Below are 27,655 nucleotides of genomic sequence, written 5' to 3' on the forward strand. Positions count from 1 at the left end.
CCAAAAAGTGTGGAGTCATGTGCTTTATTAAGAACTGCCAGAACACCAAAGCTTTTGTTTTTCTCAAAAAAAGCCCCGAGCAATCCCACTCTCCCAAAGATGCTAATGGGAAGGTTGAAAGATCAAGCACTTAAAGATTGGAAAAAAGAACCTATATAAATTTTCTTGCCTACATTTTGTGAGGAGCTGGTGAAATGAAAGGTCGTACTTCAGGTTGCTTTAGTTCTTTAGGTACGAGGGGGTTCAGCTCTTTGATTCTCCCTGAATGATGTTTGGCCTGATAAATGACAGGTGAGAGTGAAAATATCCTGTTGCTTCTTCCATGCTCTCTTAACAAACACAACTCAGAAATTGTCAATACCTCTCTTGGCTGATTCATTCATATTACATACATAATTGGGCACATTTTTAAAAAAAAAAGAAAGGTTTTCATTCTTTTTTAAGTGCCTGAAGTAAGTGAAAGCACAACTCACCAACTTTTAGAAAGAAAACTTTATATTAATATACTACTAAGTCTTCTCCAAGAAAAAACCTGCAGTTATCTTACAAAAGCTTATCACTGTGTGGTACATGCAGATATTTTATTTGTGATTTCTGTAGAAATAATGCTCAGCTGAAGAGCTCCCCTGATCCTCAAAAACACCAGGTCCTGAAGCCAAGCCTGTCAGTCCATGCTGGTTTCATATTGTTCACTCTCAGCCCTGACACACTCCATTTGGAGTCAATTTTGATAGAAGCCACATCGAATTTACGTGCTGCGTTAACATCCAGCGCTGTCATTTCTCCCTGTAACTAAATGTCAGCAAGAAATAGAATCTAAAATTGGTCTGTAACTATGGCAACTAATGAGCCATTCTAACTTGGAGTCCCCAAATCAAACATGTGACCACCAAGGGATTCATTCCAGTTTGAAGATGCTGCTTCTCAGAGAAGAAAATATGCTCCTGCTTCTCCTGACATGCGCACAGGAGCCACCTGCCCCCAGCCAGGCTGGAGAGCTGGAGCAGGCTCAGGAAAACAGCTGGGGGAAAAGCTGCTTCCCTCTCACACTGGAAGGGAAAACAGCCAACCCAGTATATGGATGTTAATCACACTGGATGAAGGTAAAGCCCTGAGAAAGAGTTTGCTCTATCAGAGATGACAACAGTGTTTGTAATCAGCACTGGGGACCAAAGTGTAGGCTCTGTGAATAGAAGTAATGGGTGCCTTGCTTTTTTGGTTTTTAGTTTCAACTTCAACAGGCATTTGGGATCACACAACTCCAAACTCCATTATTCTGATAAGGGGAGATCATTTCATCTCCCATGAACACATCCTCCTTCTAAGAAACTGTTCTGAAAGGGTTGTTTCAGAAAACTCCCCTGAACATGTATTAAAAGATATGCCTATAGCTAAAAAGTCACCATCTCTCTACCAGAGAACAAGGTATTTTTGCCATTTCATATCTGTGCCTGGAAAATACCAGGTGACCCTTTGCAGGGCCATAGCAGTCAACTGAAGGCAGTTCCTGTAGAAGTAACTGAAGTCTCTACCAGGAGGGCTCTGCAGATGAGGTTCTTCCAAAGCCAGAACAGTCAGACAGAAACAGCCTGTTTCATATTTTGTATATCTGCAGTACTACTGCTTTTTAAATGGGTATATACTGCTTCTCCTTTCTGACACAGGAGCTCAGGTGCCTACAGCATACAGTAGGAACAAATGGTAAAAAGCCATAATATGAATGCAGTATACACTAAAGATGGTTTTCCTAGGGCCCTGGGACTAGAAATCATTTAGCTGTTAAGTAACATCATTATTCAGGCTTTTTTCTTTTCAGAAGAAATAAGAGAGAAGGTAAAATAAACATGTAAATAAAGCAGTTATTAGTTATTCCTATCAAAAAAAGTTGCAGCTAAAATTCTAATGAAATTAAGATACAAAATAAATGGTCAGTATTTCTTTATACTACAACGAAGATTTCTTTAAGAACAATGTGTATGTCCTAGAAATGTACCACAGTCCAGATCAGAAGAAAGGATGTTGTTAGTCAATTCTTTAACAAAACACCCCAAGTTCTTACCAATTTTCTTTGAAGACTTTAAATCTAACAACACAAACCAAAAAGTGCCTTCACTCAATTATTTTTCCTATGCTTGTCAACATCACTTGGCACTGATTTTGAATATTGGCTGCCCAGGGTAGGTAAGAAAAAAACCAGCATAAATTACAACTTTTAACTCTGGAAACCATAAACATTGTTGACTTGTAAAATGAGCTATATTTGATACAGTGAAAAATAAACATCTTGAAACTTAGAACCTGTTAATCACTGTTTTCTATTCATAGCTATGGGAGCAAAGATACAACCCTGGAGAAATAAAAAGAGAGACATAAAAAAGAAAAGCAAGGAAGAAAGGGGATTGAATTCTACTCTCATCAGATGTTCCTGATACATCTCAAGTCATAAGGGCACTGCCATCAACCAAGCTCCTGTAAGAAACATCCAGTGTAACATCCTGGGTACGTCAGGAAAAGCTGCCACTAAGTGTTATTAACAAACAGGTGTGCCAAGGATGGTAAGAGATCAAAAGATAAAGCACTGGATGTTTCACACTTTCTCAAATTAATTTTTACCTAATTAATTCATCTTCATCAGATCTGGGCCAGCTTAGCAACAGCAGCAGTGGAAATTAATATCTCAGGGCTCTACACAATAAAAAAGCTGTAAACCCTGTCCACCTACTAAGCAGCATCCTATCTCATTAGTTTACTGGTATTTCAAGAACAAAAGAAAAAGAAAAAAAATAAGAAAGAAAATTTGCGAAGTCCCACACAAAGAGCAAACACCAAACTGTTTCATGGCAGCTTGAGAAACAGTTACAGCAGTAAAGGGGAAGGAAAAACCCAACAGATCAGCTACACACACAAAAAGCCCAAGTACTGCAGAGGGTGCAAGAAGATGGGTTTGACACAGCTGTTGCCTGTGTGGGTGTGGCTGTGGGAATGACCACGAGCAGCTTTCATCAAGGAACACCTCTCACCATTTCTTTTTCTTCCTTCGTCTTTCGCCACTTTTTGTGGTGCCATCACTTTCTGGAGGGAGCTCCGTCCAGAGCTGGGCTTTGCCGACCCATTGCTGATGATGGAGCCACTCCGACTCGGGGACCGGCTGCAAGTAACCATAGCAACAAGGGAGGATGTGAGTTCTTCTTTATAAACCTCATTTCAAGGTTATTTCATTTGCACAGTTTGCATCACTGAGTTTTCAAGTCTGATTTTGTACCAAAAGGAGACTGAATATAAACTGCACACAGAAACACAGTAAAGGTAGGAACAGTGTGATGGGAGGTGAACACGACGTTCTCAATTAGTTCAGGGCTGATGGGCATCTTAGAGCCTTGGAATGTGAACACTTCTCATGTGCAAGCTCCACAATGACAGAAGTGTCACTGCAGAGGACAAAAAAAAAGCCATTATCAATTCAATGTCATTTAAAATAAAGTAGACCTTTGTTTTTGTATGTATGGATAAACCAATTCCCTTGTTATTTAGCCTGCATTTAGACTCAGTTGTTGTCAGCCACAATGCAGAATTCACTCACTCACTTTAGATGTATGCACACACAAGAAAAGTCTCCTTTTCTCCTCTTGGCACATAACCTGGTTTAACTGGCACGATTATTCACTGAAATGCCTAAGAAAATGCTTGCTTAATTCAGCCAGTGCATCCCCTTGTCCTGAGGCTGGTCCCTGCCCAGGGTGAGGAGGGAGGACAGGGCAGAACCACCACGTGCTCAGTCCCAGCAAGGGGCAGGAACAGAACAGGCAGCAGACTCTGGGGTGCACTGGGAGCAAACTCTCACCAGGGCTTCTCTGCTTTTTGGGTAAGTGGGTAAGTGACTCAAATCCTAAAAGCAGGCCAAAGTAGAAAATGGTATATTTGGTGCTAGTTCACATCCAGACAGGGTCACACTGTTTTTACACATGAAACTTGCCACAAAGGGAATGAAAACTATCCACAGGACCTGGGTAGTTATTTGCAAACCTATCTGCAATCTACCACTGAATTGTCATGGCCAGTGACAGGGAGATGTAAAGAGGTTGCATTGGAGAAAAAAAGAAATGGACTTAGTCACAAAGACTTTCATTTACAGAGAAAAAAAAATCAAATCAATTTCTATTGTTGTCACAGTGGTTTTATATCTAGAAAATGGAACTAAAGCAAAACAACTGTCCAAACCATCCTGTAAATCATTGCCAATACGAAATCGTCAGCTTGAAACATTCACTTACCTCCAGGTCTGACCACCCTGTCTGGGCTAAGTAGAAAGCATTTACTGTGGTCAGAACAGTGAGGGACAAATATGAGAAAAGCAATTATTTGGGACTCTCTTTTGCACCTTTGTCTAAACATACATAATTTGAGACAGACTCTTTCCAGCTACAGGGCTCTGTGAGAGCTCAGCGTGCAAGCCAGCTCAGTCCAGCCTGAGGATTTTCTTGGGAAATTCTGCTGAGAATAAACCTTCTCGTGAAGCAGGATTTCTCCTCTGTAAACCTGTCTGTCACTGCCTAATGAATAACCCCAGCCCAGCAAAAGAATTCATTCAGGGACAGACCAACACCTGAAGAAAATCTGCTCCAACAAAAGAAATGAGCCTTTATAGTTTGCACAATGGTTTCTGCTGTCACTAATCTAAATATGCATCCCTTTTAAGTGGTCATCATAACTGAGAAGTTTCTTTCAGTGGTGATATCAGAGAAGATATTCTGATCGGTTACCAGCCACTTCATGGCAGTCTGATTTAAATTACCCTTTCCAGGTTGCAAAGTAGCCTGGATGAAGGAGCAAATACATAAAGGTCAAGAAATATTTCTTCATCTTCAGAAACCATTAAATTCTATCCCCAGACACAGCTCCTGGGAATGAAAAATACTAAAATTCTGCATGTTCTGACTTACTCAAGTGATCACCCTGAAGGAGGGAAATCTAACTCTCAGTTATTTGCTTAGAAGGGCACCAAGGTTCAACATATTTTACAATGAGATCAAATTTCCTGTGAATTCCTGGATCAAGTTTGCTTATCAACGTTTGTTTAAAATGGTGCAGATTAAGTAGAGCAAGATTTCTGAGCTCATTCAAAGGACTGAGTGAAGTGCTTAATCACTTCTGCCAGAGGATTAATTAATAGGGCTGGTTTACATTTTTTTATGTGTATTTACAAATGGCTTTGGAGATGCTTCAAAACATTTTAAAGAGCAATTCCTGCAAAGACAACCTCTGGTGGTCCACCACCGGCAACTACTGCCAATGTCACCATCCTCTTTCATTTGCCATCTCATCAGAGGATGGAAGACTTGGAAAGGGACAAGTGCCACTCAGTTCACAAAGAGTAAACAACTCAAGCCTCACAGTTTGAGTGATTTATAGTGTGAACAGCACATCACTGACATTAAATAGCAGAGTAACAGCTTACATCCAAACACAGCTGGCTCACTCTTCTCTACTGGTACTCCCTGCAGACAGCTCCTTCCACACTCCAGTTGGTTTACTATACAGCTAAACAAGTATGCCAAACCAGGCACCAGCTCAGGAACCTTCTGCCTCCATTTTTCTGTAGGAAAAACCAGTGGGGATGTCTACCCACCACAAAGGGCAGCAGTGCCAGGTCCTCCAGCCCTTCCCTGGCTGACACCTCCCAGCACAGCTCCTCCCAGATGGCTCCAGTGTGTCCCTGTCACAGGGCACAGCAATGTTGTCCCGAGTTTTCCAATGTTCCAATGGGAACATTGCTCCAAAGGGGCAAATATCACTGTACAAGATGAGATGACTCAGCCATGATGTTCTGGTTTTCTATAGAATTTCTCTGCACTCGCCACATACTCTTCTTTTATGTTACCAAGCCCCTTCAAGAGATGAGGACTGTGTAATGCCCCCGAATTACACAACAACTGTTACCTCTATTCAGGCTGTTTACCTAACAGTTTTATTTTCCTCTCTTCCCTTCAGCATCACTTTTCAGCTCCACTCCTTAATGTCAAGGAAAAATAGACACAAAGCATGCAAAACAGCAAGGATAAAGGGATAATCTGCATTCCTTGCCTGTGATGACTGAGACAAGAAATAATGACCTTCTATTCAGCTACTCTGCTGGTGATTGAGGGTAGGTATGAGGTAAAATTTCTAACAGAAAAGACAGAAGAAAACAGATTGTTGAAGGAGGCTGTGATCATCCCACCAGTGAAAGACCTTAAAATACAGTAGATAAAGTTAAGTTAGGGGGTGTTTGACTCTGCAGCAGAGAAGAGGAGCCAGAGAGCTTCCTGTGGACCTTGAATGTGTGATCCTACAACTCCAGAGGCTCATATGCAGAAATTGCAAACCTGGGAGACACTTTACCCTAGACACTGACATTATCTAGTCTATTATTACACTTTCAGAAGTTTTGTACTGCTGTAAATGGTTTGGATCTAGAAGTCTTCCATAATTTGGTTGATGCTTCAGGTTTTCCCTTCTGCTAACGAAGGCCTTGGAACTAATTCTGGAGTGACTGAGTCTGCCAGTGAAGCTGCAGCAATTTACAGTGGCTGAGAAATGATCAGGGTTCATGTTTCATTTGGGCTCATCTCTTGTCCAAGCCCAGCAGGAACATGAGAGCCACTTCCCCTTTACCCCCTCTATGCATGTACCACCTGTGAAGATTTCACTGTGGTTTATCTCATCTTTTGCAGCAATTTTACACATCCAGCACAGACCAGTGGTACATCGAGGATGCATCATGGAGGAACCATCTGCCACACAGCCTGGGTGCCAAACCTGAGAGGAACCAGCAGCATGTACCCTGTTCCACCCGTTTGTGGAAAGATGCCAGTCTATACCTTTTCCTTGTTTCGTTGGATTTGGCAGTTTTGATGGTGCTCCCATCCTGGGTAATTTCTCTCTCCTGGGAGGCAGGAGCATCTCTAACTGGAAGTGGAAGTATCACAGTCTCCTGAGTTACAGGTAAAACTTCATCTTCTGCTCCCTGCTGACCCAAATGTTGCTTGGCATAGTCAAAGCCTTGTACTGGCTGCAAAAAGGAGAAATAAAAGACATTTCCAGCATGTATCATATGTTAATATAAATTTTCAACTTCAATATAAAATCTCTGACTGCCCCTTAACTTCTTTAATTACATAAGTGACAGGGAAACAAAATGTAGATCACCATGTGAATGCCCAACAAGAAACCAATTTCTCATGAAATCTCCATTCAACATGTTTTAAACATGATTAGCATAAAATTGATCTTGGCTAACCTTTCTTACCCTTCACCCCCTAAAACTCCTTTAACAGACAGTGAAATTATGAGGATGTGGAAATAAAAATTGGGAGAAAAAAAAAAAAGACCATACAGAAAAACTTTCTCTGACAAAACCCTTGCATTACTGAAGAGGGTGGGAGCAATTTATTCCCAGTCAAGACAAAGTAAAAAAGGCACACATCAAATCAAAGTTTCATGGGCAACATTTTCCAGAAAAGAATCTTTTTCAGATCAGTGAAATTAAATTTCCCCTGGCTTGCCAGCTGCCTGCTGGGAAGGATGTTATTGACTTCACTTGTTTCTCTTGGGAAGTGGCATTTCAGCAGAGCCTTGCAGTGAGGCAGCCAAGGGCGTGTGCCCAACCTCCTCTTCCCAGAGCCCATCCAGGCTTTCCCTGTGCCCAACCTCCTCTTCCCAGAGCCCATCCAGGCTTTCCCTGTGCCCAACCTCCTCTTCCCAGAGCCCATCCAGGCTTTCCCTGTGCCCAACCTCCTCTTCCCAGAGCCCATCCAGGCTTTCCCTGTGCCCAACCTCCTCTTCCCAGAGCCCATCCAGGCTTTCCCTGTGCCCAACCTCCTCTTCCCAGAGCCCATCCAGGCTTTCCCTGTGCCCAACCTCCTCTTCCCAGAGCCCATCCAGGCTTTCCCTGTGCCCAACCTCCTCTTCCCAGAGCCCATCCAGGCTTTCCCTGTGCCCAACCTCCTCTTCCCAGAGCCCATCCAGGCTTTCCCTGTGCCCAACCTCCTCTTCCCAGAGCCCATCCAGGCTTTCCCTGTGCCCAACCTCTTCTTCCCACAGCCCATCCAGGCTTTCCCTGTGCCCAGCCTCCTCTTCCCAGAGCCCATCCAGGCTTTCCCTGTGCCCAGCCTGCTCTTCCCAGAGCCCATCCAGGCTTTCCGTGTGCCCAGCCTGCTCTTCCCAGAGCCCATCCAGGCTTTCCGTGTGCCCAGCCTGCTCTTCCCACAGCCCATCCAGGCTTTCCCTGTGCCCAGCCTGCTCTTCCCACAGCCCATCCAGGCTTTCCCTGTGCCCAGCCTGCTCTTCCAGAGCCCATCCAGGCTTTCCCTGCTGCTCTGCAAGGAACAAACAGAACCAACACATCTTCTGGGCAAGGCAGTCACTCAAAGGTGGATTCCCTCAATGCAAAAATTAAAGCATTGAGACAAAGCTTCGCTTTCCAAACTTCATTTTCAATCAGAAGAAAAAGAGAAGAGGGGAAAAAACACCCAAACAAAACCAACCTGCATTTTCTGTCGGGAGGGTGGGGGGGAAGAAAAAGAAAAAAAATATGAAAAATAAATCGCTCAAAGAAATTTCTGGCCACCTCTGGAAAAAATACACAGCACCAAGATGTTCTTGCTATGGTAAACTGAATTAATTGACCAAAAACTGGAAGGACAGTCTTCCTGAAGTACAAAGACTATTGACCAAATGCTAAAAAAGCACTACAAAACACTTAGAAGTTGAGCAGCAGTGACTTTAAATCTCAAACGTACTTTAGGAAACACATTGAAATTAGTTCATGCCTGATTAGTCTCTCCATGCTCCTGTCATGTCATTATTGAATATTTTAGCTCCAGAAGAAAATCAGAAGGAGAAAAAAATTTGCTGATGGCACAGAAAAAGGACAAGCTTTGAAAAAAACGTTTTCTCTTGTGTACCTTGCTAAATCTGTGTGGTAGCTACAAATACAGATACATTTCATAGGTAAGCTCAGTCTGAAAATGATGGGGCTGTCTTCTACTTTTTAAAACATAATAAAACATGCTTTTTCTTTGGTGGATCTGCATGCCATTCCTAACCTCCTGTTCTAACCAGGGCTCCCTTATTTCAGCATTCCTTCAGTGAGGAGCTTCAATGCATTCAGGAGTCACTAAGGGGGCTAATGCTGATTTGGGAGAGCAGGTAACTTCACACATTAACCCCATGGAACCTGCACCAGATTGGAAAAATGCCAGTTCACCATCACCCCTCCATAGCAAGTCATGACAGTGTCACCCCTGAGGGAGCCTCCTCCTTGCCCTCTGCTGAAGGCAGGGTACCACAGGAGTCACCAAAAAAGCTTCAGAGGGAGGAAATGAAGAAGGGGAAGGGAATAAACAAAGGGGAAGAGCAGCTGTGGGAAGGACAGCTAGGAAGAACTACTGCACAATATCCTAGATAGTAATATTGTTAACCAAAATAATGTTTTTCAACCTCATCGTCAGTATTAAGTGTCAGTTGAGACCCTCCTAGGTATTCTGCAAAAAAAGTAACAAAAGAGAAGTGATTATATGAGTTATTTCTCCCTTTATGCCTTTGAAAAATGAAAATAAGTTTCAACTTATACTTCATAACTTATTTAAAAACGAAACCAAAAAACCTAAACAAACAAACCAGAAGCAGCAGAACATGAGAATTACTAAAGAATTCTGCAGTGTCCCAGCTTGGATCTGCCAAAGGAAGAAAATGAAGGATTATTTTAATCTGAGTTCTACTTACCACCATGTCTAGTAACAAAATGCAATAAAGGAAGAGCTGAGAAAGCCATCCTCATCAGCAGACATATTGCGTTAAATAAAATTTGATCTTGGAACCCTGCTCTGTAAAAGCCCACAGGAGCAGATGGCTTTACCACCCCTGAAGGGAACTGGCAAGATTAAATCACCATCAGGCACTGCTGAAGCACTGCAAGAATAGATGTCCAATAGGAGCAAAATCCTGAGAGAGACCGAAGGACTGGGATTTTAATATTGCTTTTGAAATAATAAATGAATGATGAGACCATTAGACGACACTGCCTGGCAGAGGGCAGACTGAATACAGAGAGTTGTTTCTGAGACTTTCTTCCTTGTAATGCTCATGAAGAAGGCAGACTTTATAAAAATGAAAGGAAGAAAAAAAAAAGATGCTCAGCTCCTCCCATCCATACCCATACCCAGGTACAGAGTTTCACTGACTTTTTTTTTTCCTTCATGCCCTTTATCCAACTGATATTTTCCATAGTTGCAGTATTTGCCTTGCTTGTGGGTCTTAGACTACAGATCTTTGCTTACCTGCAAACTTATTATTTCATGGTCTAAAAAAACGGAAAGGTGACAAATTAGATTATAGCCTTTAAAATAGCATGCTGTGAATTAGAAAGTAAGGGAGGTAAAAGCTAACATCCATCCAAAACCTCTAAGCAAAACCAGCTGCTTAAAATAAAAACAGCACCAAAATAAAATAAAATCCCATCAGAATTTCATCAATTTCAATTTACAGTTCTTTTAATTTCACACCTGGAGAGAACATTGAAAAAAATTGTAACAGTCCCTTTTCCTTGCAACTTAGTCCAGATGTCCCTGATTGCTGAGGCAGAACAGCAACAAAACTCCCAAGCCAGATGCCATAAACCACACTACCTAAGAGAGGTCATTCTGTAAACTTCATTTATTTACCCTTCAGTCTGCTACAACAAGAAAGTCATTCCTTAATTACCAGGCCCAAGCAGGTTAATGCTGCATCACCTCTCCCAGGCTCCCCAAGGATATTCCATGCTCAGTGCCGCGTTACCCTCCGTGCCGTGTTGGTCGCCCTGTCCCGCTGCAGGGCACAGGGGTCTGGAGGGCCGGGGGAGGCAGAGGTGGCTCGCCCTGCTCTGCCGTGCAGGACCCGCAGCTCTCGCCGCTCCAGCAGCAGCAGGACTGCAGCGATGAGCAGGCAGCTCTGCTCTCAGTCCCCTTGGAACAGGACTCCTGGAGTCCGAGAGCACATCAAACAGCACCGCTGAAAACAACAACACCCGAGAGCCAAGGCTGCGGGCATCCCATAATATTCTCCTTTCCTCTGGCTGGATATTCAAAAGGTATCAAAACAACTGCCCCAGTGATTCAACAGCAAAGCTCAGACACACAGAAACAAAATATTAAGGCTGCTGCTTAAACTGAAAGTCACTCCAGTGTGACTCTGCTTAGAGCACAGTCAGCATCAATCAGCAGTCTCAGGCACTTTCCTGAGCCATGAAATACAACACATTCATTTTAAACGTGATATGGATATGTGCTCACCAACTATTTGTATTGCCAAACTGCATGAAATGTGGCAATTATAGTTCAAGCAACTACCACTACCCCTTACACTGCAATTAGAAATAAAATTAAACCTGCTCTTTTTAAAATGACCTTATTTCATTATCTTCCCCAAATACATTTCTTAGCCTTATTTTAAGTAAAGGTGCTGAACTCAGGATCAACCAAACCAGTCCATTCTCAGCCCCACTGCAGGATTTATCTTCCACAGTCCATATACCAGAGTAAACTCTAAACTAGACCTGGCCAAACCTTTTTGACAGAGCCATCACCTTGAAACTAAAGGGAAAGCAATTCAGCTTTCTTTTGGAAATGCATCACTTACCATCCAATGAATTAAATTAAATTTTATGGAGTCTCCAAATAAACTGTAAAGGGGAAATGCACTCTAGAAGTGGACCTCCTGCACTCCAGCTGCAAATGTGAGCAAACCTGCAGGAAAACCTCCTGCAATGAGTGTGGTGTGGGTGCTGGGAGCTCAGCACCAGTTGTTTTGTTCTACAGATCCAGCCTCCATCTGATGACATCAACTGTAACCTAACCGAGCAGGTTTTACCCTGACCATGGATCTTACAGCCTGATTAAATCTTATTTCTCAGGAAAAGTAAAAATTCAATTTTCCCTTTCTTTTTGGAATGCCAAATATGGATTAAAATATTAAAATACTTTCATCAAGTTTTTTCCATGCTGTAGCTTCTACCACTAGTAGGGTATTTTTTAAATAGCAACTTTCTTCAGTTGTAAAGTATCTCATGATGTCGGGCAATTGAAAACAGTGTACAAATTTAGTCTTATTTTTACTTCTAGTTGGGACTGAGACCATACAGAAAAAGAATCAACTGGTGCATATTATTTGCCACAGCCCCTAACAAAGTATAATTTGCATTATAGAGGCTTCAATGGGCCGTTACATATCACTGCAGTGGTATTAATTTCTGTTTGTGTTTGTGATATTGTGTGGTTCACTTCTGCAGATCTAGTCTAAACACTAGATGCATAGCAGTGGATAAACAGATGAGCACACTGGAACCAAAATGGAAATGTGTTCTTTGCATCATTTTTGATACAAATGTCTTGTTTCCAACTGGCACCAGCTGCACCCATCTGCAGCGAACCCAAGATAAGGAGAAAAGAGCTGTCATACACATCATGCCTTACTTCAACTCTGCCTCCAATCTACATTTTTCAGCAGAAGCAACAGAGCTGAAATCTCAATAATCCTGCTGTCTGTAGCATTAAGAAACCAAAGAAAAAATTCATCATCTCAATCTTATTCCAATGGAGAAGAACAAAGCCAGCTAAGAGGGCAAAGCAACACTATGACTTACAGAGGCTCTGTAGGCTAAAAACTCCTACCTTTGGTTGGCCCTGTTCAAGAGTCACTGAATAGCAGCACTGAGAAGGCAGACTTTTTCATTATGCAGACAAATCAGTATTCTGTGCCATTTTGAGTTAGAGACAGAGAATCAAACTGCAAATGCATTTGGTTCAGAAAAAAAATCCATCTTGTAATTGATACGGGTTAGTAACTTTAAGAAAAAAGTAATTGTTTGAACCCAATCAGCAATATCCACAAATGAATTGGAAAGTTCAAAACATCTAAAAGGAAAATACCAGTGGGAGAAAAACAAAATCCAAATAATGTCTATTCTGGATTAGCAGCTGGAGAGAGAACTTCTGGTTAGGACCAGGTCTGAACTGCTGCCAAAGGCCAGGCCTTCAGACATTGCAGGTGGGAGCTCAGGATGTGGGGTTTGAGGTCCTTCAGGAGATGTGCTGCTGACAAACCACAGACATATTAGCCCATTTCCTCAACTTTGAGAAGGAAGCAGCTGCCTTGGGTGCAGTCTACTCAGCCCTACAGGCTCAGTGCCTTCCATCACTGCATGAGGGCCATTCTGCCACTGCTCCCTATGCACAAGGGATGAGCTGTGACAGGCTGAGTGCTGAGTATCACAGGGTATCCAGATCCAACCTGTGAGAAACAACCATTTCAATTCCAAACATCCTTCAACTACATCTATCAGAGAAATGGTTGCAACCTCAGAAAGCCCATGGACATCCTGGATCTGGAGATCAGTCGCTCACCTTCGCTCTCTGAGGCAGGTTCATCATGGTGTCCGGCTTGAAGTCGTTCTTGTTCTTCCTGCACAGCACTGCTGTGATGATGATGATGATGACTGTAACCACAGCAATGGGAGCCAGCACCGCTGCAATGATCCACAGGTTGTTTGGGGGGTTCTTCACCACAGCTACAGGAAATTGCAAACCAACACTGGTAAGCTTCCCTGTGCAAGATTGCAATTGCTTACAGCCTTCAACTGGCTCCATGGAAAAATTAGTATAAAAAGACTAAGTAATCTGGCTTTCTATATAAAGGAATGCCTTAATTGAAAAACCAAAAAAAACCCCAACAAACAAACAAACAAAAAACCAAAAAAACCCAAAAAAACTAGAACAATCAGCAACACCGTTCAATTCACAAATCCCTGGGCCCTCTTCTCTTATTTATATGCAAATACCTGGTTGTATGCAAAAGCAGCCATCAACTCCAAATTCAAATTGGATGCCATATTAGATATCACTCCAGTGGTTCATTTACAGAATAAACAAAAAAATAAAACAAAAAACTTTAATACATCTTTAACTATTCTTCAAACACAAATCCAGCTTATTCTGTGTTAAAAGAATACACATGGAGTTCACACCTGGTGTCAAAGACTGACTTACTGGCTCAGCAAGAGTGAACTGGCAGAGCTTTTTCAAAAACAAGGAAGTTAAGCACTCTAATGTAGTTATTATTAATATCAATAGGGCAGTAAGGAAATGTTTCTCTTGTGCTCTAGAAAGAATTTATCATAGTTAAGGTCAAAATGAATCCATCACTTTTGAAGGAGTGGAAATAATAAGGTTGGAAAGAGCTACTTGCAGATGTATTAATAATGGCACCAGGAAAAGGGTACATTTCAGAAATGCAGTGATGCAAAAACGTTTTAGATACCATTTTATCAGAATAATCTCCCTCAGTATGAACCTTCAACTTATTCACACATAAGAGATCCTCCTCTGACACACTCCCAGTTCTCTCATCTCTTTCTGGAAAACCATCAGATAATCTCCTTATAATGCTGAATTTTGCTGTAGTGAAATATTTAGTGGACTTCACCATGATCTCTCTGTTTATTTTCCTATGGCACTGGTTGCTGGTGTGGGCAGGCAATTGTGAGCACACCAGCACAAAGCAGCCGTTCCCATTTCCTAGGGGACCAGGGCTTTCAAATGTCATTGAGCTTATGAGCTGTCAGAGGCACTCAGCATCTTTCAGGATCAGACTTCAAATGCACACCAGCGACTACAAGAGCCAGCTCAAAGTCTGGCTGGAGCCTGAGCTGTTTTCTTTGTAGATCTGCAGCTTTTTGCAAGGCCCATGTAGTCTGTTGGGTGATGAAGGAATAGCACCATTAGGTACACAACCTGAGCAAAAGACTCTCCAAAAAACAGGTTGAAGCCTTTCAAAGTTCACTTTTCAACAGACTTGCATAATTCCTAATTGTTGACTTTGACATTTAGTTTGGGGATGAAAGGGCTGTGGGGAAGGAAACCTAAGCTGAATTTTAACAAATAACAGTAACTTTAATTACAGACTGCTGCTGTGGGAGCAGCAAACAATTGTTGAAAAATTATAGTTATTCTTTGTAGTGAATGCAGAGGGAATGATGACCTTATGGCTAATAACACAGACATTTAGGAGTCCTAGTTTACATCTCTAATTCAGTTACCAACTTCCAATATGACCTTAAGTCAACCCATGGTTCATTTAACTCAATAAAGACTTCAGTGGAATTGGAAACAAGCCTTTCATTCTTTTTTAACTCAGTCTCTTGATTATAAAACAGGAACATCCATAGTTTTGTTGTTATTATTCTGTCTTTTCTAACCCAACTATGAGCTCCCAAGGGTAGATTTCTTTTCTTGCTGTACTTTGGAACAGAACTTTTCATTCTGCTATGAAGAAATCATAATGAGCAAAAATGAAATCCACACAAAGTATTTTCTGTGGCAATACAAAGACAGACTACAAATAACCATGTCCAAAATGAAAGAAATTGATTTTTTTCCATCATAAGGTATAAAGATAGAATTACCTTCTGCATTTCAAATACTCTACCTTCAGAATCTCAGTTACCCCAGGTCATAATTTCAATTTCTGTATATTTCTCTTCTTACAGTATTCTATGCATACTTCACTGGTATGAAAAACTACAGATGAATGAGGCTGCCTCATCAGACCATGGAAATACCAAGTTAGATGACGAGTAGCAGATGTCATAATTGCCTAAATATCCATATAAATCATAACACAGCACAAAGAGCTAGGAAACTGCTACGTGTTAGCTGTATTTTCTTTAGTAAAAAATGCATTAAAGAAATATTCTCACGGAAAACAAAATCATTTCGAATTTAAATGCTGGAACTTATGGAAGCAGGAATGGAGATCTACCTGTTCAGTAGAATTAAAGTCAGTAACAGACCATGATTAAATCAAGGATCAGATACAGCACAGAGTGCATTCTCTGGAAATTATATCATAAATTATATCATATTTCTGTCTTCTAACTCAATCCTATGTTTATGGATGATACAAAAATTACTTATTCTTTTCCTGTCACCACTGCATGTAATTATTTCAGTATCACTGCTCTTTCAGGCAGATATAATTGCACCAGGGAGACCCATTTTATATGCTGTTTTGTCAGTAAGAAGATCCAGCACAGAAGTCCACTATATAATTTTAATTCCATCTAGATAAAAACCTTGGCAAAGTGGAGAGATTCAGTTAGCTAGAGGCACCTAAAGCTCTTACTGCACAAAAACCCTGTTCCAAGCTCCACCACAGATTTATGACTGTGGGTCACTATGTAAGAATAATGAAAAAAAAATTTAAAGAAACCTATGTCCACAATAATTCAGTAACTGAAGAAGGTCTTGAAAGAGAAATATGAGAGCACTTTATTTTTCAAGACTGGATTACTTTTTGGCTACATTATTCTGAATGATACAAGCGTATCTTGAATCTGAAAACTGCCCTGACACACAAGTAGCTCTTTTCAACTTCACTTTTCTGACTTGTGTCTAAATAATATCTTTAATAAATCATGTGGTGCACTTTATGAAGATCTTGGTGAAAATTATTATTAAAAATAAAATCTCTGAGATAGAATCTATGTTGTTTTGAGCAAGTCAAAAAAAAGGGACATCTTAAAAGCCTACACATTTTGCTTTGGGACAGGTTATGTGAATAGCAGGTTTGTCCCAGCCATCATTAGCCTGTGGTGTCATGGTTTTGTTGGCATCACAATTAATTCCCACTTCACAGTTCCACAATGTTCAGCCCATGGGTGTCATTCTGTCATCAGTGGAGGCTTCCCACATCTACACTGGTGTTTTCACAGAGAAAGAAAAATAAAATAGAATAAAGAATGCATTAAACTGTGGAATTTTTCAGAAGAACTCTTACGATCAGCTTGCACTTGGATGACATAGCCCAGGGTCAGGGCCATGCGCTGGGAGTCGACGGTGCTCAGGATTTTGGCAGCTGCAGTGCCCAGCAAAGGCTTCCCGTTGTATAAAGTGTAATATGTCAGCTCAGCCGGCTCCTTGGGGCCTGGAATACGTTGGATTTTTACCATCTTTAAGGAAAATAAATAAAAATATAGATAAATAATGAGAGAAAGATAAATAAATAAACTGTATTTGCATTACAGCTCTGCAAAATGTGCCAGGAGCTATTTGAAGGCAGTGCCCACAGGGAACTCCTTCCAGTCCTCCTACAAGCATAAGCTCCATGACAATATTCTCACAGGATCAGAACTTTTCCCCTTCATAGCCCAGGCTATTAACTCAGTCAGAGGACTGACTGACTCCTTCAACAATTTTTAAACATAATCCTAAGGTAAAAACCCTACAATGAGAAAGGCACGCAGTGAAAAGGAGGAAAGGATCAAATGTTTGGACATTACAGTCCTCTGTAAAGACAGAATTCTTATGATCTGTCCTAACCTACTGTTAGGACATACTGCAGTTGAAAAATACCCTCACATTTCACTTCTATACTCATTATTTTTTATCCTGGGCTGATAATAAAAAGAACCATGCTCTTCTCATTTTATTCTGCAGAACATTGGCAGAATTTTTACATTGCACCTCTGCCTTTCCTGAGAGTTGAGAAAGTTTCAAACATTTCCAATGATGAGAAGAAAAGGAGATTCATGGTTCTTCTCCAATACATTATGGACTAAAATTTTACAAAGGTTCACACTTGTGGCAAGTGAAATGTGTTCCTTCTTCAAATTTTTTCAGTGGGAAAATACAAAGAATTTTGGGCAAATGAGAAAAGTAGTAACTTGGGTTTATACCTCAAAGCAATTAATTCTTGAAAAACATAATGTAACTTTTTAAAAAAGCAACAACTTGCTGTGCAAGTTTTGAAGACTGTAGAACAAATATTTAAATTGCCTGTAATATCAATTGGCTTAATTGGTGAGAAAACCAAATACGACCATTTCAAAACACTGAATGTGAAATGCTGTAAATAAGGGAAAGATGATTAATAAATTACTCATGTTTGCAGTCTCTACTTCATAACGTGATCTGTTGCCACATGGTTTGATGACTAACCCTTCAGAAAAGCTGCTTCCCAGATTTTTTTCAAACAAAAAGAAGAAAAGACGTTCTAGCTCTGAGTTACCTAGGAAACTTTTTGGATGAAAAAAGCTTGAACTCTTCATTATGCTGAATATGAGACCTTATGCTAAAATATGTACTTTGTACCAATACTCATAGCAACCAAAGAGAAAATATTTATTAACACTGATTAACTAATGATGATTTCCAGAAGATAACAGAAGACATGACTACTAATGCCACGCATTTTGCCCTCGCTGCTTTGATACTCAGGAAAAAATTACAGGAAATCTCAGCCCAGTTAGGCATATCTTCTCCATAAATTGGAGCAGGACACATGCAAGCAAAGCCCATTTTGTAACACATATCCACGTTATTTCCCACATATGGTGGCCCTGGGCACCTGCACAGTGTAGCTGCCCACGGTGGTGGCACGTCTGAACCGCCTCCCTTGCTGGTGGGACATCATGAACAGCGGGGCCAAACGCTGCTCCATCAGCCTTGCAAAGCTCTGGTTGTTCAGCCCCAGCAATGCCATATCAACACCTTGAATAACTGTGGGAATGGAGAAAACCACAGATCAGCACATCTTACATGGACAGGCAAAGCAACACGTGGTCTGTGGACAGTCTGGAAGAGGTACCGACCAGCTGAGAATACAAATAAGCACTGTGACATCTCTCAGGAATTCCCAGTGCGTATAAAACATCCTCCTGTCCCTGCCCCTGCACTGTTCTTCTCAGATAATGCCCATCATGTTTCAGAGATTAAAATCCTCAAAAAATGTATTTTGGCCTTCAGTTTACCAAGATGGCTCTGGGAAGCACCTAAACTATGATCTTCAATGTAAAAAGCAAGTTAAAACCTATTTGAGAGCTGCTGGTTTTATACTTATTGCCAGATGCTCCTGTTAAATAAACCCATTTTCCATCCTGCAGATTTGAAATCAGAAGTTAGGATTTTATACAACTTGGTTTGAAGCAAAATACCCTGTTTGAGAGCACCGAAAACTGAATAAACATTTCTCAAGCATAAATGAATGGAAAATTTGGAAGACACTGGATTTAAATAAAGTTAAAAAAGTGATATGGCATGATAATTCAATTTATATATATGTATGATTTTTTCAACATTATTTCAAAAAATCTTCCGGGACCACCATGATCTTTTTGAAAACAAAGTTTCCATTGTAGTATCAATAATACTCCATTGCAGTAAGTGCACAGGGGCAGGAAATGGAATATCAGGTTCACAGGGTTCCGTGTGGAAGAGCTGTACCACTCCCTTCAGAGCATCATAATCTCTGCATAAATTCATTTTATTATCTCAAATTTATGAATAGATACAACAGGCACCAAATCCATTTCATGTCAGACTCCTTTTCACTTGCTCTCTTGAGCATTAAACAATTCCAGGTACAGACACATCAATTAGAAAGGCTTTGATATCTACTCACTCAAAGATGTCTGGGGAAAAGGGTCTCTTTCTTGCCCAGTTATCATTTCTGAAGTCAGAATGATTGCGAATGAGAATGTGATACCAGTGAAATGACTTGACAAAAAGCACTGTGAAACCTGTGAGCATTCTCTGCACCTTCTTTTCCACCAAGAGAAAGTTACGTGCTTAATGTTTCTGGACCCAGACAGTCAGCAAATCACAAACATCTTTGGTTTAACAGCTCACCTTTCTTCCTGGGTTATGTCTACAAGACTCGTTTGATTTCAGATCTAAATCTAAGACCCAGGGAGAGAAAAAAACTTAACATTCTGTTTGTGTTTCAAAACTCTAAGACGGTAACGCTGCTCTCAGAAGTGCTTTTAGACCAAAGTGCCATAAATTCCGAGGGGGGTGTTGGACACAGGAGACATTGCTGTTCAAGGTGATGAATCACTTATGGCCCAGAGAGCGCCTGTAAATACATTTGCTCAGTTGAATGCAACAGGCAGCCACTTATTTTTGTGTAAAAATATGGCACCAATGTGTTTACATAAACCAGCACTAAAAATGATCCCCTGAAGTGCATGGAGGAGGGAAAAAGATTAAAAGTACCTGTTATCACCCAGTAGTCTCTAGTTGACTCCGAGACATCAAGGTTTGGATACTCCAGAGCTTTAAAAATAAAAGTTGAAATTATGTCATGACATTCCAACATCCTATACACTGTATGTCCCAAAACTGGCTAACCAGATGGAGATAAATAAATTGAACTATGGCCCAAGAAGGGATCTACAAGCGTAACTTTCAGGGTTACAATTTCTCTTCTGCCTGAAAAACACCATCAAGTGTAAACAGAAGCACTGCGATACAAAGCAGAACACAGACCTCCTGTTGCCAAAACATTGTCTGGGGCAAACCCCAGGACTGCCCAGTACCAGGAAGGACAGGGAACAGGCGTGTGTCCATGTTGGACACATTTCTGCTGCCTTCTCCCCTGCAGAAAATGGGACAGGAGTCCATATCGATTCTGTAATTAATCCTTATGTAACCCAGACCACAGTTTTAAGCTAAAATAATACTAAAATAACCCAGGATCAGACTCCAAATGAATTACAAATGAGATCAAAAAAACTGTGAACACACCTTGGAGTGTGGTGCTCTCTCTCTCCCACTCTGCACAGTTTAAGGCATTACTACCATATGTGTTTACATCTGTGAGAAACTGATATTTGCCATTTTGATGCCTTTTGTTTGCTTCTTCATCTCCAAAGTGCATTAGGCTGTAAAGCTCAATATGCTGCTAATTCATTATACAGCTCAGCATTTTTCAATAGATTTATGCAACGTGGAAAGCATTAATAGTAGGAAGTTAATTCAGAAAATATCCATGGTTTGCACACTGATGTGCTGCTATTGAGTTACCTTGATTTTTAAACCTCAAAGTGGAGTGAAATAGTAAACATTGTAAAGGATCTGATTACACACAGTAACTGCTTTTGAGGACAATTTCACAGTGTGCCCTGAGCTGTGCATTTCCATGGCAGATTGCAAAGGCTCTGGAGGAGCCACTGGAGCCTACTGAGAAATAACATGTTCTGAGAACAACCTCAATATTTGTTTGATAAACTGAAACAACAACACTGCCACATGAATAGGCATCAAATGCTCTTCAAAGGAAACATTTTCCAGACACACTATCAGTCTGGAGCCATAAACACTACGTGTGCATTAAGTTCTGAGTTTGCAGTACAGCTGCTGCACTGGGAATAAAACCAAGAACTCCAAAATGAAATATAAGCCATTAGCTGTTAAAGAAGCACTAGCTAAAGACTTATCAGGTCTCTTCATCATGTGTGGAGATCAACAGAGAACTGCACTACCACACAAGACTCCCACTGCATGACAAGTGGCTTTGACAGCTCCTGACTACTGAGCATATGCCTGCACTGCCTTTGTGAGAAGCACCACAGTCCACTTCCTATGCAACAGACCTATTTTGGAGGCCAAACACTTGAGCTGAGCACAGCAATCATCAATATTTCCCCAAGCTTTCTCCCTGTGCTCCTGGATCTCCCATGGGATCCTGTCCTGTATCAAAAATAGCGCGGCCAGCAGGCCCAGGGCAGTGACCCTTCCCCTGTACTCTGCATTGGTGAGGCCACACCTTGAGTGTTGTGTTCAGTTCTGAGCCCCTCAGTTCAGAAAAGAGATTGAGGGGCTGGAGGGGGTCCAGAGAAGAGCAACAAGGCTGGTGAAGGGACTGGAGCACAAGTCCTGTGGGGAGAGGCTGAGGGAGCTGGGGGTGTTTAGCCTGGAGAAGAGGAGGCTCAGAGGTGACCTCACATCCAGCATGCTATCACATAATTGGTTAACCAAGTCACCTTACATACACCACAGCCTCTCACTGGTCTCTTACCCACCACACATACTCCAGGTAGCTCTGTTCTCTTTAAGGTAGAACTCCAAACAGCTTTCCTTAAGGGATGCACTCACACTCACCCCCACAGGACGTGGCACTGAGTGCCATGATCTGGTAAATGGACTGGAGTTGGACCAAGGGTTGGACTTGATGATCTCAGAGGTCTTTTCCAACCCAGTCGATTCTATGATTCTATGATGACAAGTCCTGCACACTGAGCACCCTACAGACAGGTTCACCAACAAGCCATGAAAAGGAAGGAGCCTGTCTGATAAGAAACGGGCTACATCCCTTCCTTTGTCAACAGCCTCCCTCCACCTTGCCTTGCCTGGGGAAAGACTTTATGAAAACACAAGCCTACCTTGAGATGTGTCTCCTACCCTGTGATGGAAACTCTGATTCAAAAGTGCACCAACACTATGCAAGAACTCATCAGTGGGCAGTTTCACCTATTTGTTTGGAATATCATAATCTGATAGATAATGCCTCAAGAATAACATACACATCTCCTTTTCCCAAGACTTGCACAATCCCCATAGTTAGCTGTGACTCCTGACTGCCCCATGGCACAGAGTGACAACTTATCCCACAGACAGCTCATTGTGCAAGTCACTGATGAAGAACTGCACAAGGTTAAGTTCTCTGCTGTTGGGCTGTTTGCAAACAAAATGGACTGGCAAAAAATGATAACTTATGTTTTCCCCAGCACTCTCCTTCCAACAGTCTGCTTTTCTGCTTTTTCTTAGAATCAAAAGATGAACAAGCACCTCAGTAGTTTTACCTAAAGCTACAAATCCACTCAGTTCAATGTTCTGATCATAAAGACACATTTGACTCTACCCTTATGTGCCCAGTTATTTCAACACTTGTGAAATGAAAATTGCAAACCACTCCATAGCCTGATCAGCGAGTTTGATAGCTACCAGAAGCTTAAGCAGATCTTTACTAGTATTTGAGCATAGTATTTCAAATCTAACAAGACTCTCTTGGAGATTTGTACACAGTGAAATCAGCTGCAGCCTGCCCTTCCTTTCCCAGTCCATTACCAGGCACTAATGTACCCAGCATGTCCCTGTCCCTTCTCATTTCCAGTGAACACTGATCTCTGGTGAATGGATAACCTGTCTCTTCAGTGAGCTTAATTTCACACATCACATTAACAAGCAGATTAAACAGAAATCCCCATAATCAAATGTCTTGTCCCTTTAATCATTTTAGCACAATTAGCCCACAGAGTCAGAGAGCATATATACCACACAGGCTGCCCACACTATTGTCTCCAGCTCTCTGTACCCAGAGCCTTCATAACAACAGGAATGCAGGCCAACTATTGATGCTAAAGAGCTCAGACCATTTTTAAACTGAGGACAAAGTTCAGCAAACACACCAACAACTTCTTAAACAAAGAAGCATAGTTAGAGCTCACTCACTACCCAAACACACACTCAGACTGATCCCAGCCCAGCCAATGGAAGAAGCACTGAAGGGCTATGCTGAAGCTTAAGTTCACATGCTGTGACAAGTCTGGGACATTTTGTGCTTTGTTTTATATAAAACCACAATTTTATTTTGTTTGGAACCTGGCATGGGGTTGGGGTTTTTTTAATTAACGACTGCTAATACACATTTTTCTTAGTTATTTGACATTGCTGCTACCAGCCAAGGTAAACGTTGAACCCAGAAAAAAAAAAATCAAAACAACTACCTCGTTCCACCTCCCTGCCTCCCAGCCCCCCTTTTTTTTAACAAAAAGTAGTTTTAAAACAGTCAGAAAAATCACCTATAATCTATGAGCTTGAGATCAAAGCTTATGGCGCTTGCAAAGCAGAAGCCCAGCGCTGGTTCATGTGAAAGATCTGTGAGCTGGGAAGCACATACTTACATTCAGCAATGGTGAGAGGTGGGTAGGTGAGGTAGAAACCCACCAGCTCAGCTGACAGCTGATTAAGAAGGTTGCTGGAAGTAGTGCCATTTAGAGTTGTGCTTTGATTGTTCACTACGTAAAACAGCGTGACAGCTTGGGAGACATTGGAGGTGTTCAAAATCTGAAAGAGAGGCAAAAAGAATGTGCTGCTGTGTTTCAGCTCAGTTAAAGAAAAAACAAACACAAAAAAAAAACCAAACCAACAACCAAGTCAGTGCAAAGAAACAGGAGAAATATTCACTTGAACAACGGACAGCAGCAGGCAGAAAAGGTGCAGTCAGGACTGAAACTACTTTTCCCAGCTTTTATCAAGAAATACAAGATGAAGGAGAGAGTCCTTATCAGAAAAACTGTCCAGTGCCTGATGCAGAGGAATTGACCTGTGTTGTCTTGCACACTTCCTAGTGCAGTTATCTAGAGCCACATCTTTTCCATACGAAATAAAGGGATATCACAGCTGTTCTGTTGCTAGTACCATATCACCTGCTCTCTTCCCCACGTTAGCTCTGGGCCAGTCTCTTCCTGAGCCCAAACCTGAAGACTGCAATTAATGACCAAGTCCATTTAGCAAGTACTGGATCAGTTCCTCAGACATCAGTTTCATGCAGTAAGCAGAAAGGCAAAAGGCAGGGCAGGAATCAAAAAAAACCCTATTTTCTCAGAAAACTTATGCCCTAGGAGAAGAGGGATACTGTTTTGGCTACACATAGGTAGGACCAACCTCATTCATGAATGTTATTTAAATATCCCATTTTTATCATCTGGATCACCAAGTGAAAACACAGAGCATGATATGATAAAAGTTTCAGAAGAGTTCAAGGCCAGACCAAAGGTCTGCCTAGGCAATATCCACTTAGACAACTGGCTCAGACAAGCAGAGGGCAAGAGAAGACTGCTTTCAGCAGGTTAGCCCACAGCTGTGGTCTGAGGCATAAATCATATGCTCAGGTTTAAAAAGGCTTGAGGACATTTTACTGCATATTTTTTGCCAATTGCTTTTTATAATTTCCAGACTTTTTCTCCAGTAACATCTTTATCGCCCACTGTGTGAAAGGATTCTTCTTAAGGATTCTTAAACTTGAGTAGTTCTGTTATGAGAAACTCCAGATGATCACTCCTTATTCACTACACTACTCATGGCTGGAGAACCAGGGCCAATTTCACTCCTCATTGCATGGAAGTAATTTTACACTTTTACCCACCTTGGAGCCCCTCCCTCTACTCTCATAAGGCAACAACACCTTTCCTGAATTGGCACACTCTGCTCCAGAACTGTTCCTCAATTTATAATAAATCTAAAACCCTCATATAGTTTTCTGTTGCACTGACTCAGTGTTTTGCACGATACTGAAAAATTATTTCAGAAAAATTTATCATGAAGATCACATCCTTCAGCCTCTTACTTCCCAGATTACATCTTGCCTCCAAGACCTCCAATCCTATCTTAAACTGGAAATATCCACAAAGACACCTACCACCTTCTTCTAGGGCTCTTCACAAAATTGCTGAGGTGATTTGTGAGATCTCCCTTTTCCACTGCAAGCAAATCGGTGTCCATGAAACTCCCTCAGTGCCACAAGTCCAGCTATTGAAAAGGTTTATAATCCCTCTATCCTTCTACCTACTGTGGTAGGTCATCTCTTGCTATTCACTTTTCTGTTTGACCACAAGCTCACAAGAAACAGCACCAAAGTAACTGAGGAGAGCTCTGATGGCAAATTTTCTCCTTCTGGAAAGTTACATACAAACCATTCTGAGGAGCACAAGTCCATATATAGAGTTTTATCATAAGTCAAATACATATACTATCACTCAGAGGATAATTTCTTTAACCTTGAAGTATGGCATAGAGCATAAGGGTGTTGGCCCTCTAAACACATAAATGTCTGCAAAAATAAGGCCCTTAGTGGAGAATTTGTGTCTGTGGGTATGGAACTGGAATGCATATGAGAAAAAGAGTCATATTGCATTAGTTCAGACATTACAAACAGCTATGCCACTTGTCACCATCTTTATACCTGAATAGCCTCACTGAAAGCAACTAATGTGGCAGAATGACATATTCAGTAAAAACATAAATTTGGAAGTATATCTTTGTATATTTGTTTTCATTTAAATTGAATTTGTAGGACTCAACTGCAAACAGTAAAACTCAAACTCATGAAAAGTAACAGCCTTCTGTAAATCATTACTTTGTAAGTTTTCCTGGAATACACAAACCCATTTTATTTCAGATAAAACCACAAACTTCCTCCCACAGTGGCTAGCAAAGGCACTATGTTGAAATAGAAACATAAAGAACAACCCAGAGTTTGGCAACAGGCACTGGCAAAGCAACACAACGCAGTACCTGAACGGTTAAGTTGTTGCTGGTGTTTAGGACCTTTCTCTCAGCATCCTGAAATGCCCTCTGGAGCCGCTGTTCCATGGTCTGAATAAACTTGCAAGATTGAATATTGTCTGTTTGACCCACAAACTGCAGCTCTGGAAAAGGAAGGTATTAGCAAGTATTCTCAGCTGCATAACTCGTCCAACACCAAGAGCAAACCCATCAGTTTACAAATTAAGCAGGTGAAAACAGTGCCACATAAGATCAGTTGATGGCATTCAGGCACTGCACTAAACCAGCCATAATAAAGACAAAACGAAAGAATTAAATCACATTATTAGAATTGATACTCGCCATAAACAAATGGAGATTGTTTCTGCAGTGATATATAAGATGGTGAGACCAGTTCACTGTGCATATATTTACTCAGAGTCAGGCAGTAAGTGAAATCATTCTAGAAGACAAGTTATAGCCTTAAATCTTGCAGGTCATTTGCTCTTGCAAAACATAATCAATCATAATATTGATTCTCATTCAGTTTGATTTTCATTCTAAGAAAAACACAGCTAACTGGTTAATTGCATTATGTGTATATAAACATTCAAGAACACACATAAGAAATCTTTTTATAATTTAATACATTGTTTTACAAGACTCTCTGCCCTCTCATAGTTTATACTGCACTGCAATTACTCTGCACTGATGCTTACTACAGTGGGGTTAAACAGCTGGGACCTAGGTCAGACAGGTCCAGACACAACAATATGTGTGTGTATATATATCCTATAATCATGTTTCTCATCTGATTGTCCCCAGAAGAAACACACAGGTTACTGCACAGTGCATCGACTAAAGTCCATTTAACCAAATGCCACGTCTTAGTCAACTACTCTGGTGTGATTCATCCCTACTGCAAAGCCACCTCCCCTCACAACAGTGCCAAAGGCCATGACGGCAGAGCACCAGGAAGGACAGGGACACCACACTGGCTGTCCTGCTTGTGCCAGGAACATCCACACCTGAAAACTAAGGAAGCAGAGCTTGTCCTGCTGCCATATTGCAGCAGCAAAGAGCAGAGGCTGAGGCAGGAATGGTCTCTGGGCACTGCACCAAGAACACACGGACAGCCCCAGGCGTGGGCAGGCAGGACATCTGCTCACCTGTTTTCAGCTGGAAGTGGTATGCAGGAAGGGGCTTCCATGGCAAGGCCAGGGCCACCACGGCCTGCAGGTGTGGCACATGGTGCTTGATGTCAGCTGTGGCGTTGCCAATGCCGTACGCAAGGAGCCGTTCAATGACAGCAGCAGGAATGAACACCAGCCTCCCCCGGGTCACGTAGTAACCAACTGTGAGGTTACTCGACTGCTCCAGGATTTCAACCTAAAACACACAGGCAAATGGCTTTTTTAAATTATTTTATTTGCAATTCAATCGCTGTTTGATGGAACTTCTCATGCTGAACATGGCTGGCTCGCAGTGTTTTTATCCTGTAATCCCCTATAAACCCTATGGGAGCAGTTAGTGTCACATCA

The 27,655-nt window shown here is 41.4% G+C and overlaps 1 protein-coding gene across 5 annotated transcripts in view; it reads right to left on the reverse strand.

Annotated features, from left to right (window-relative positions):
- KIAA1549L (KIAA1549 like) overlaps nt 1-27,655 on the reverse strand; it is a 130,500-nt gene that overhangs the window by 37,310 nt on the left and 65,535 nt on the right. For all 5 annotated transcript variants that reach the window (XM_071559038.1, XM_071559035.1, XM_071559037.1 and 2 more), the window contains exons 5-13: nt 27,284-27,503; nt 26,145-26,278; nt 23,753-23,915; nt 20,064-20,123; nt 18,418-18,569; nt 16,849-17,020; nt 13,419-13,582; nt 6,858-7,048; nt 3,021-3,148 (exon numbers count right to left, since the gene is read on the reverse strand). In XM_071559038.1, the coding sequence (XP_071415139.1) occupies nt 3,021-3,148; nt 6,858-7,048; nt 13,419-13,582; nt 16,849-17,020; nt 18,418-18,569; nt 20,064-20,123; nt 23,753-23,915; nt 26,145-26,278; nt 27,284-27,503 (1,384 nt within the window). The remainder of the gene's footprint in view (nt 1-3,020; nt 3,149-6,857; nt 7,049-13,418; nt 13,583-16,848; nt 17,021-18,417; nt 18,570-20,063; nt 20,124-23,752; nt 23,916-26,144; nt 26,279-27,283; nt 27,504-27,655) is intronic.

Source organism: Pithys albifrons, chromosome 6 (genome assembly GCF_047495875.1).
Source record: "Pithys albifrons albifrons isolate INPA30051 chromosome 6, PitAlb_v1, whole genome shotgun sequence".
NCBI classification, from domain to species: Eukaryota; Metazoa; Chordata; class Aves; order Passeriformes; family Thamnophilidae; genus Pithys; species Pithys albifrons.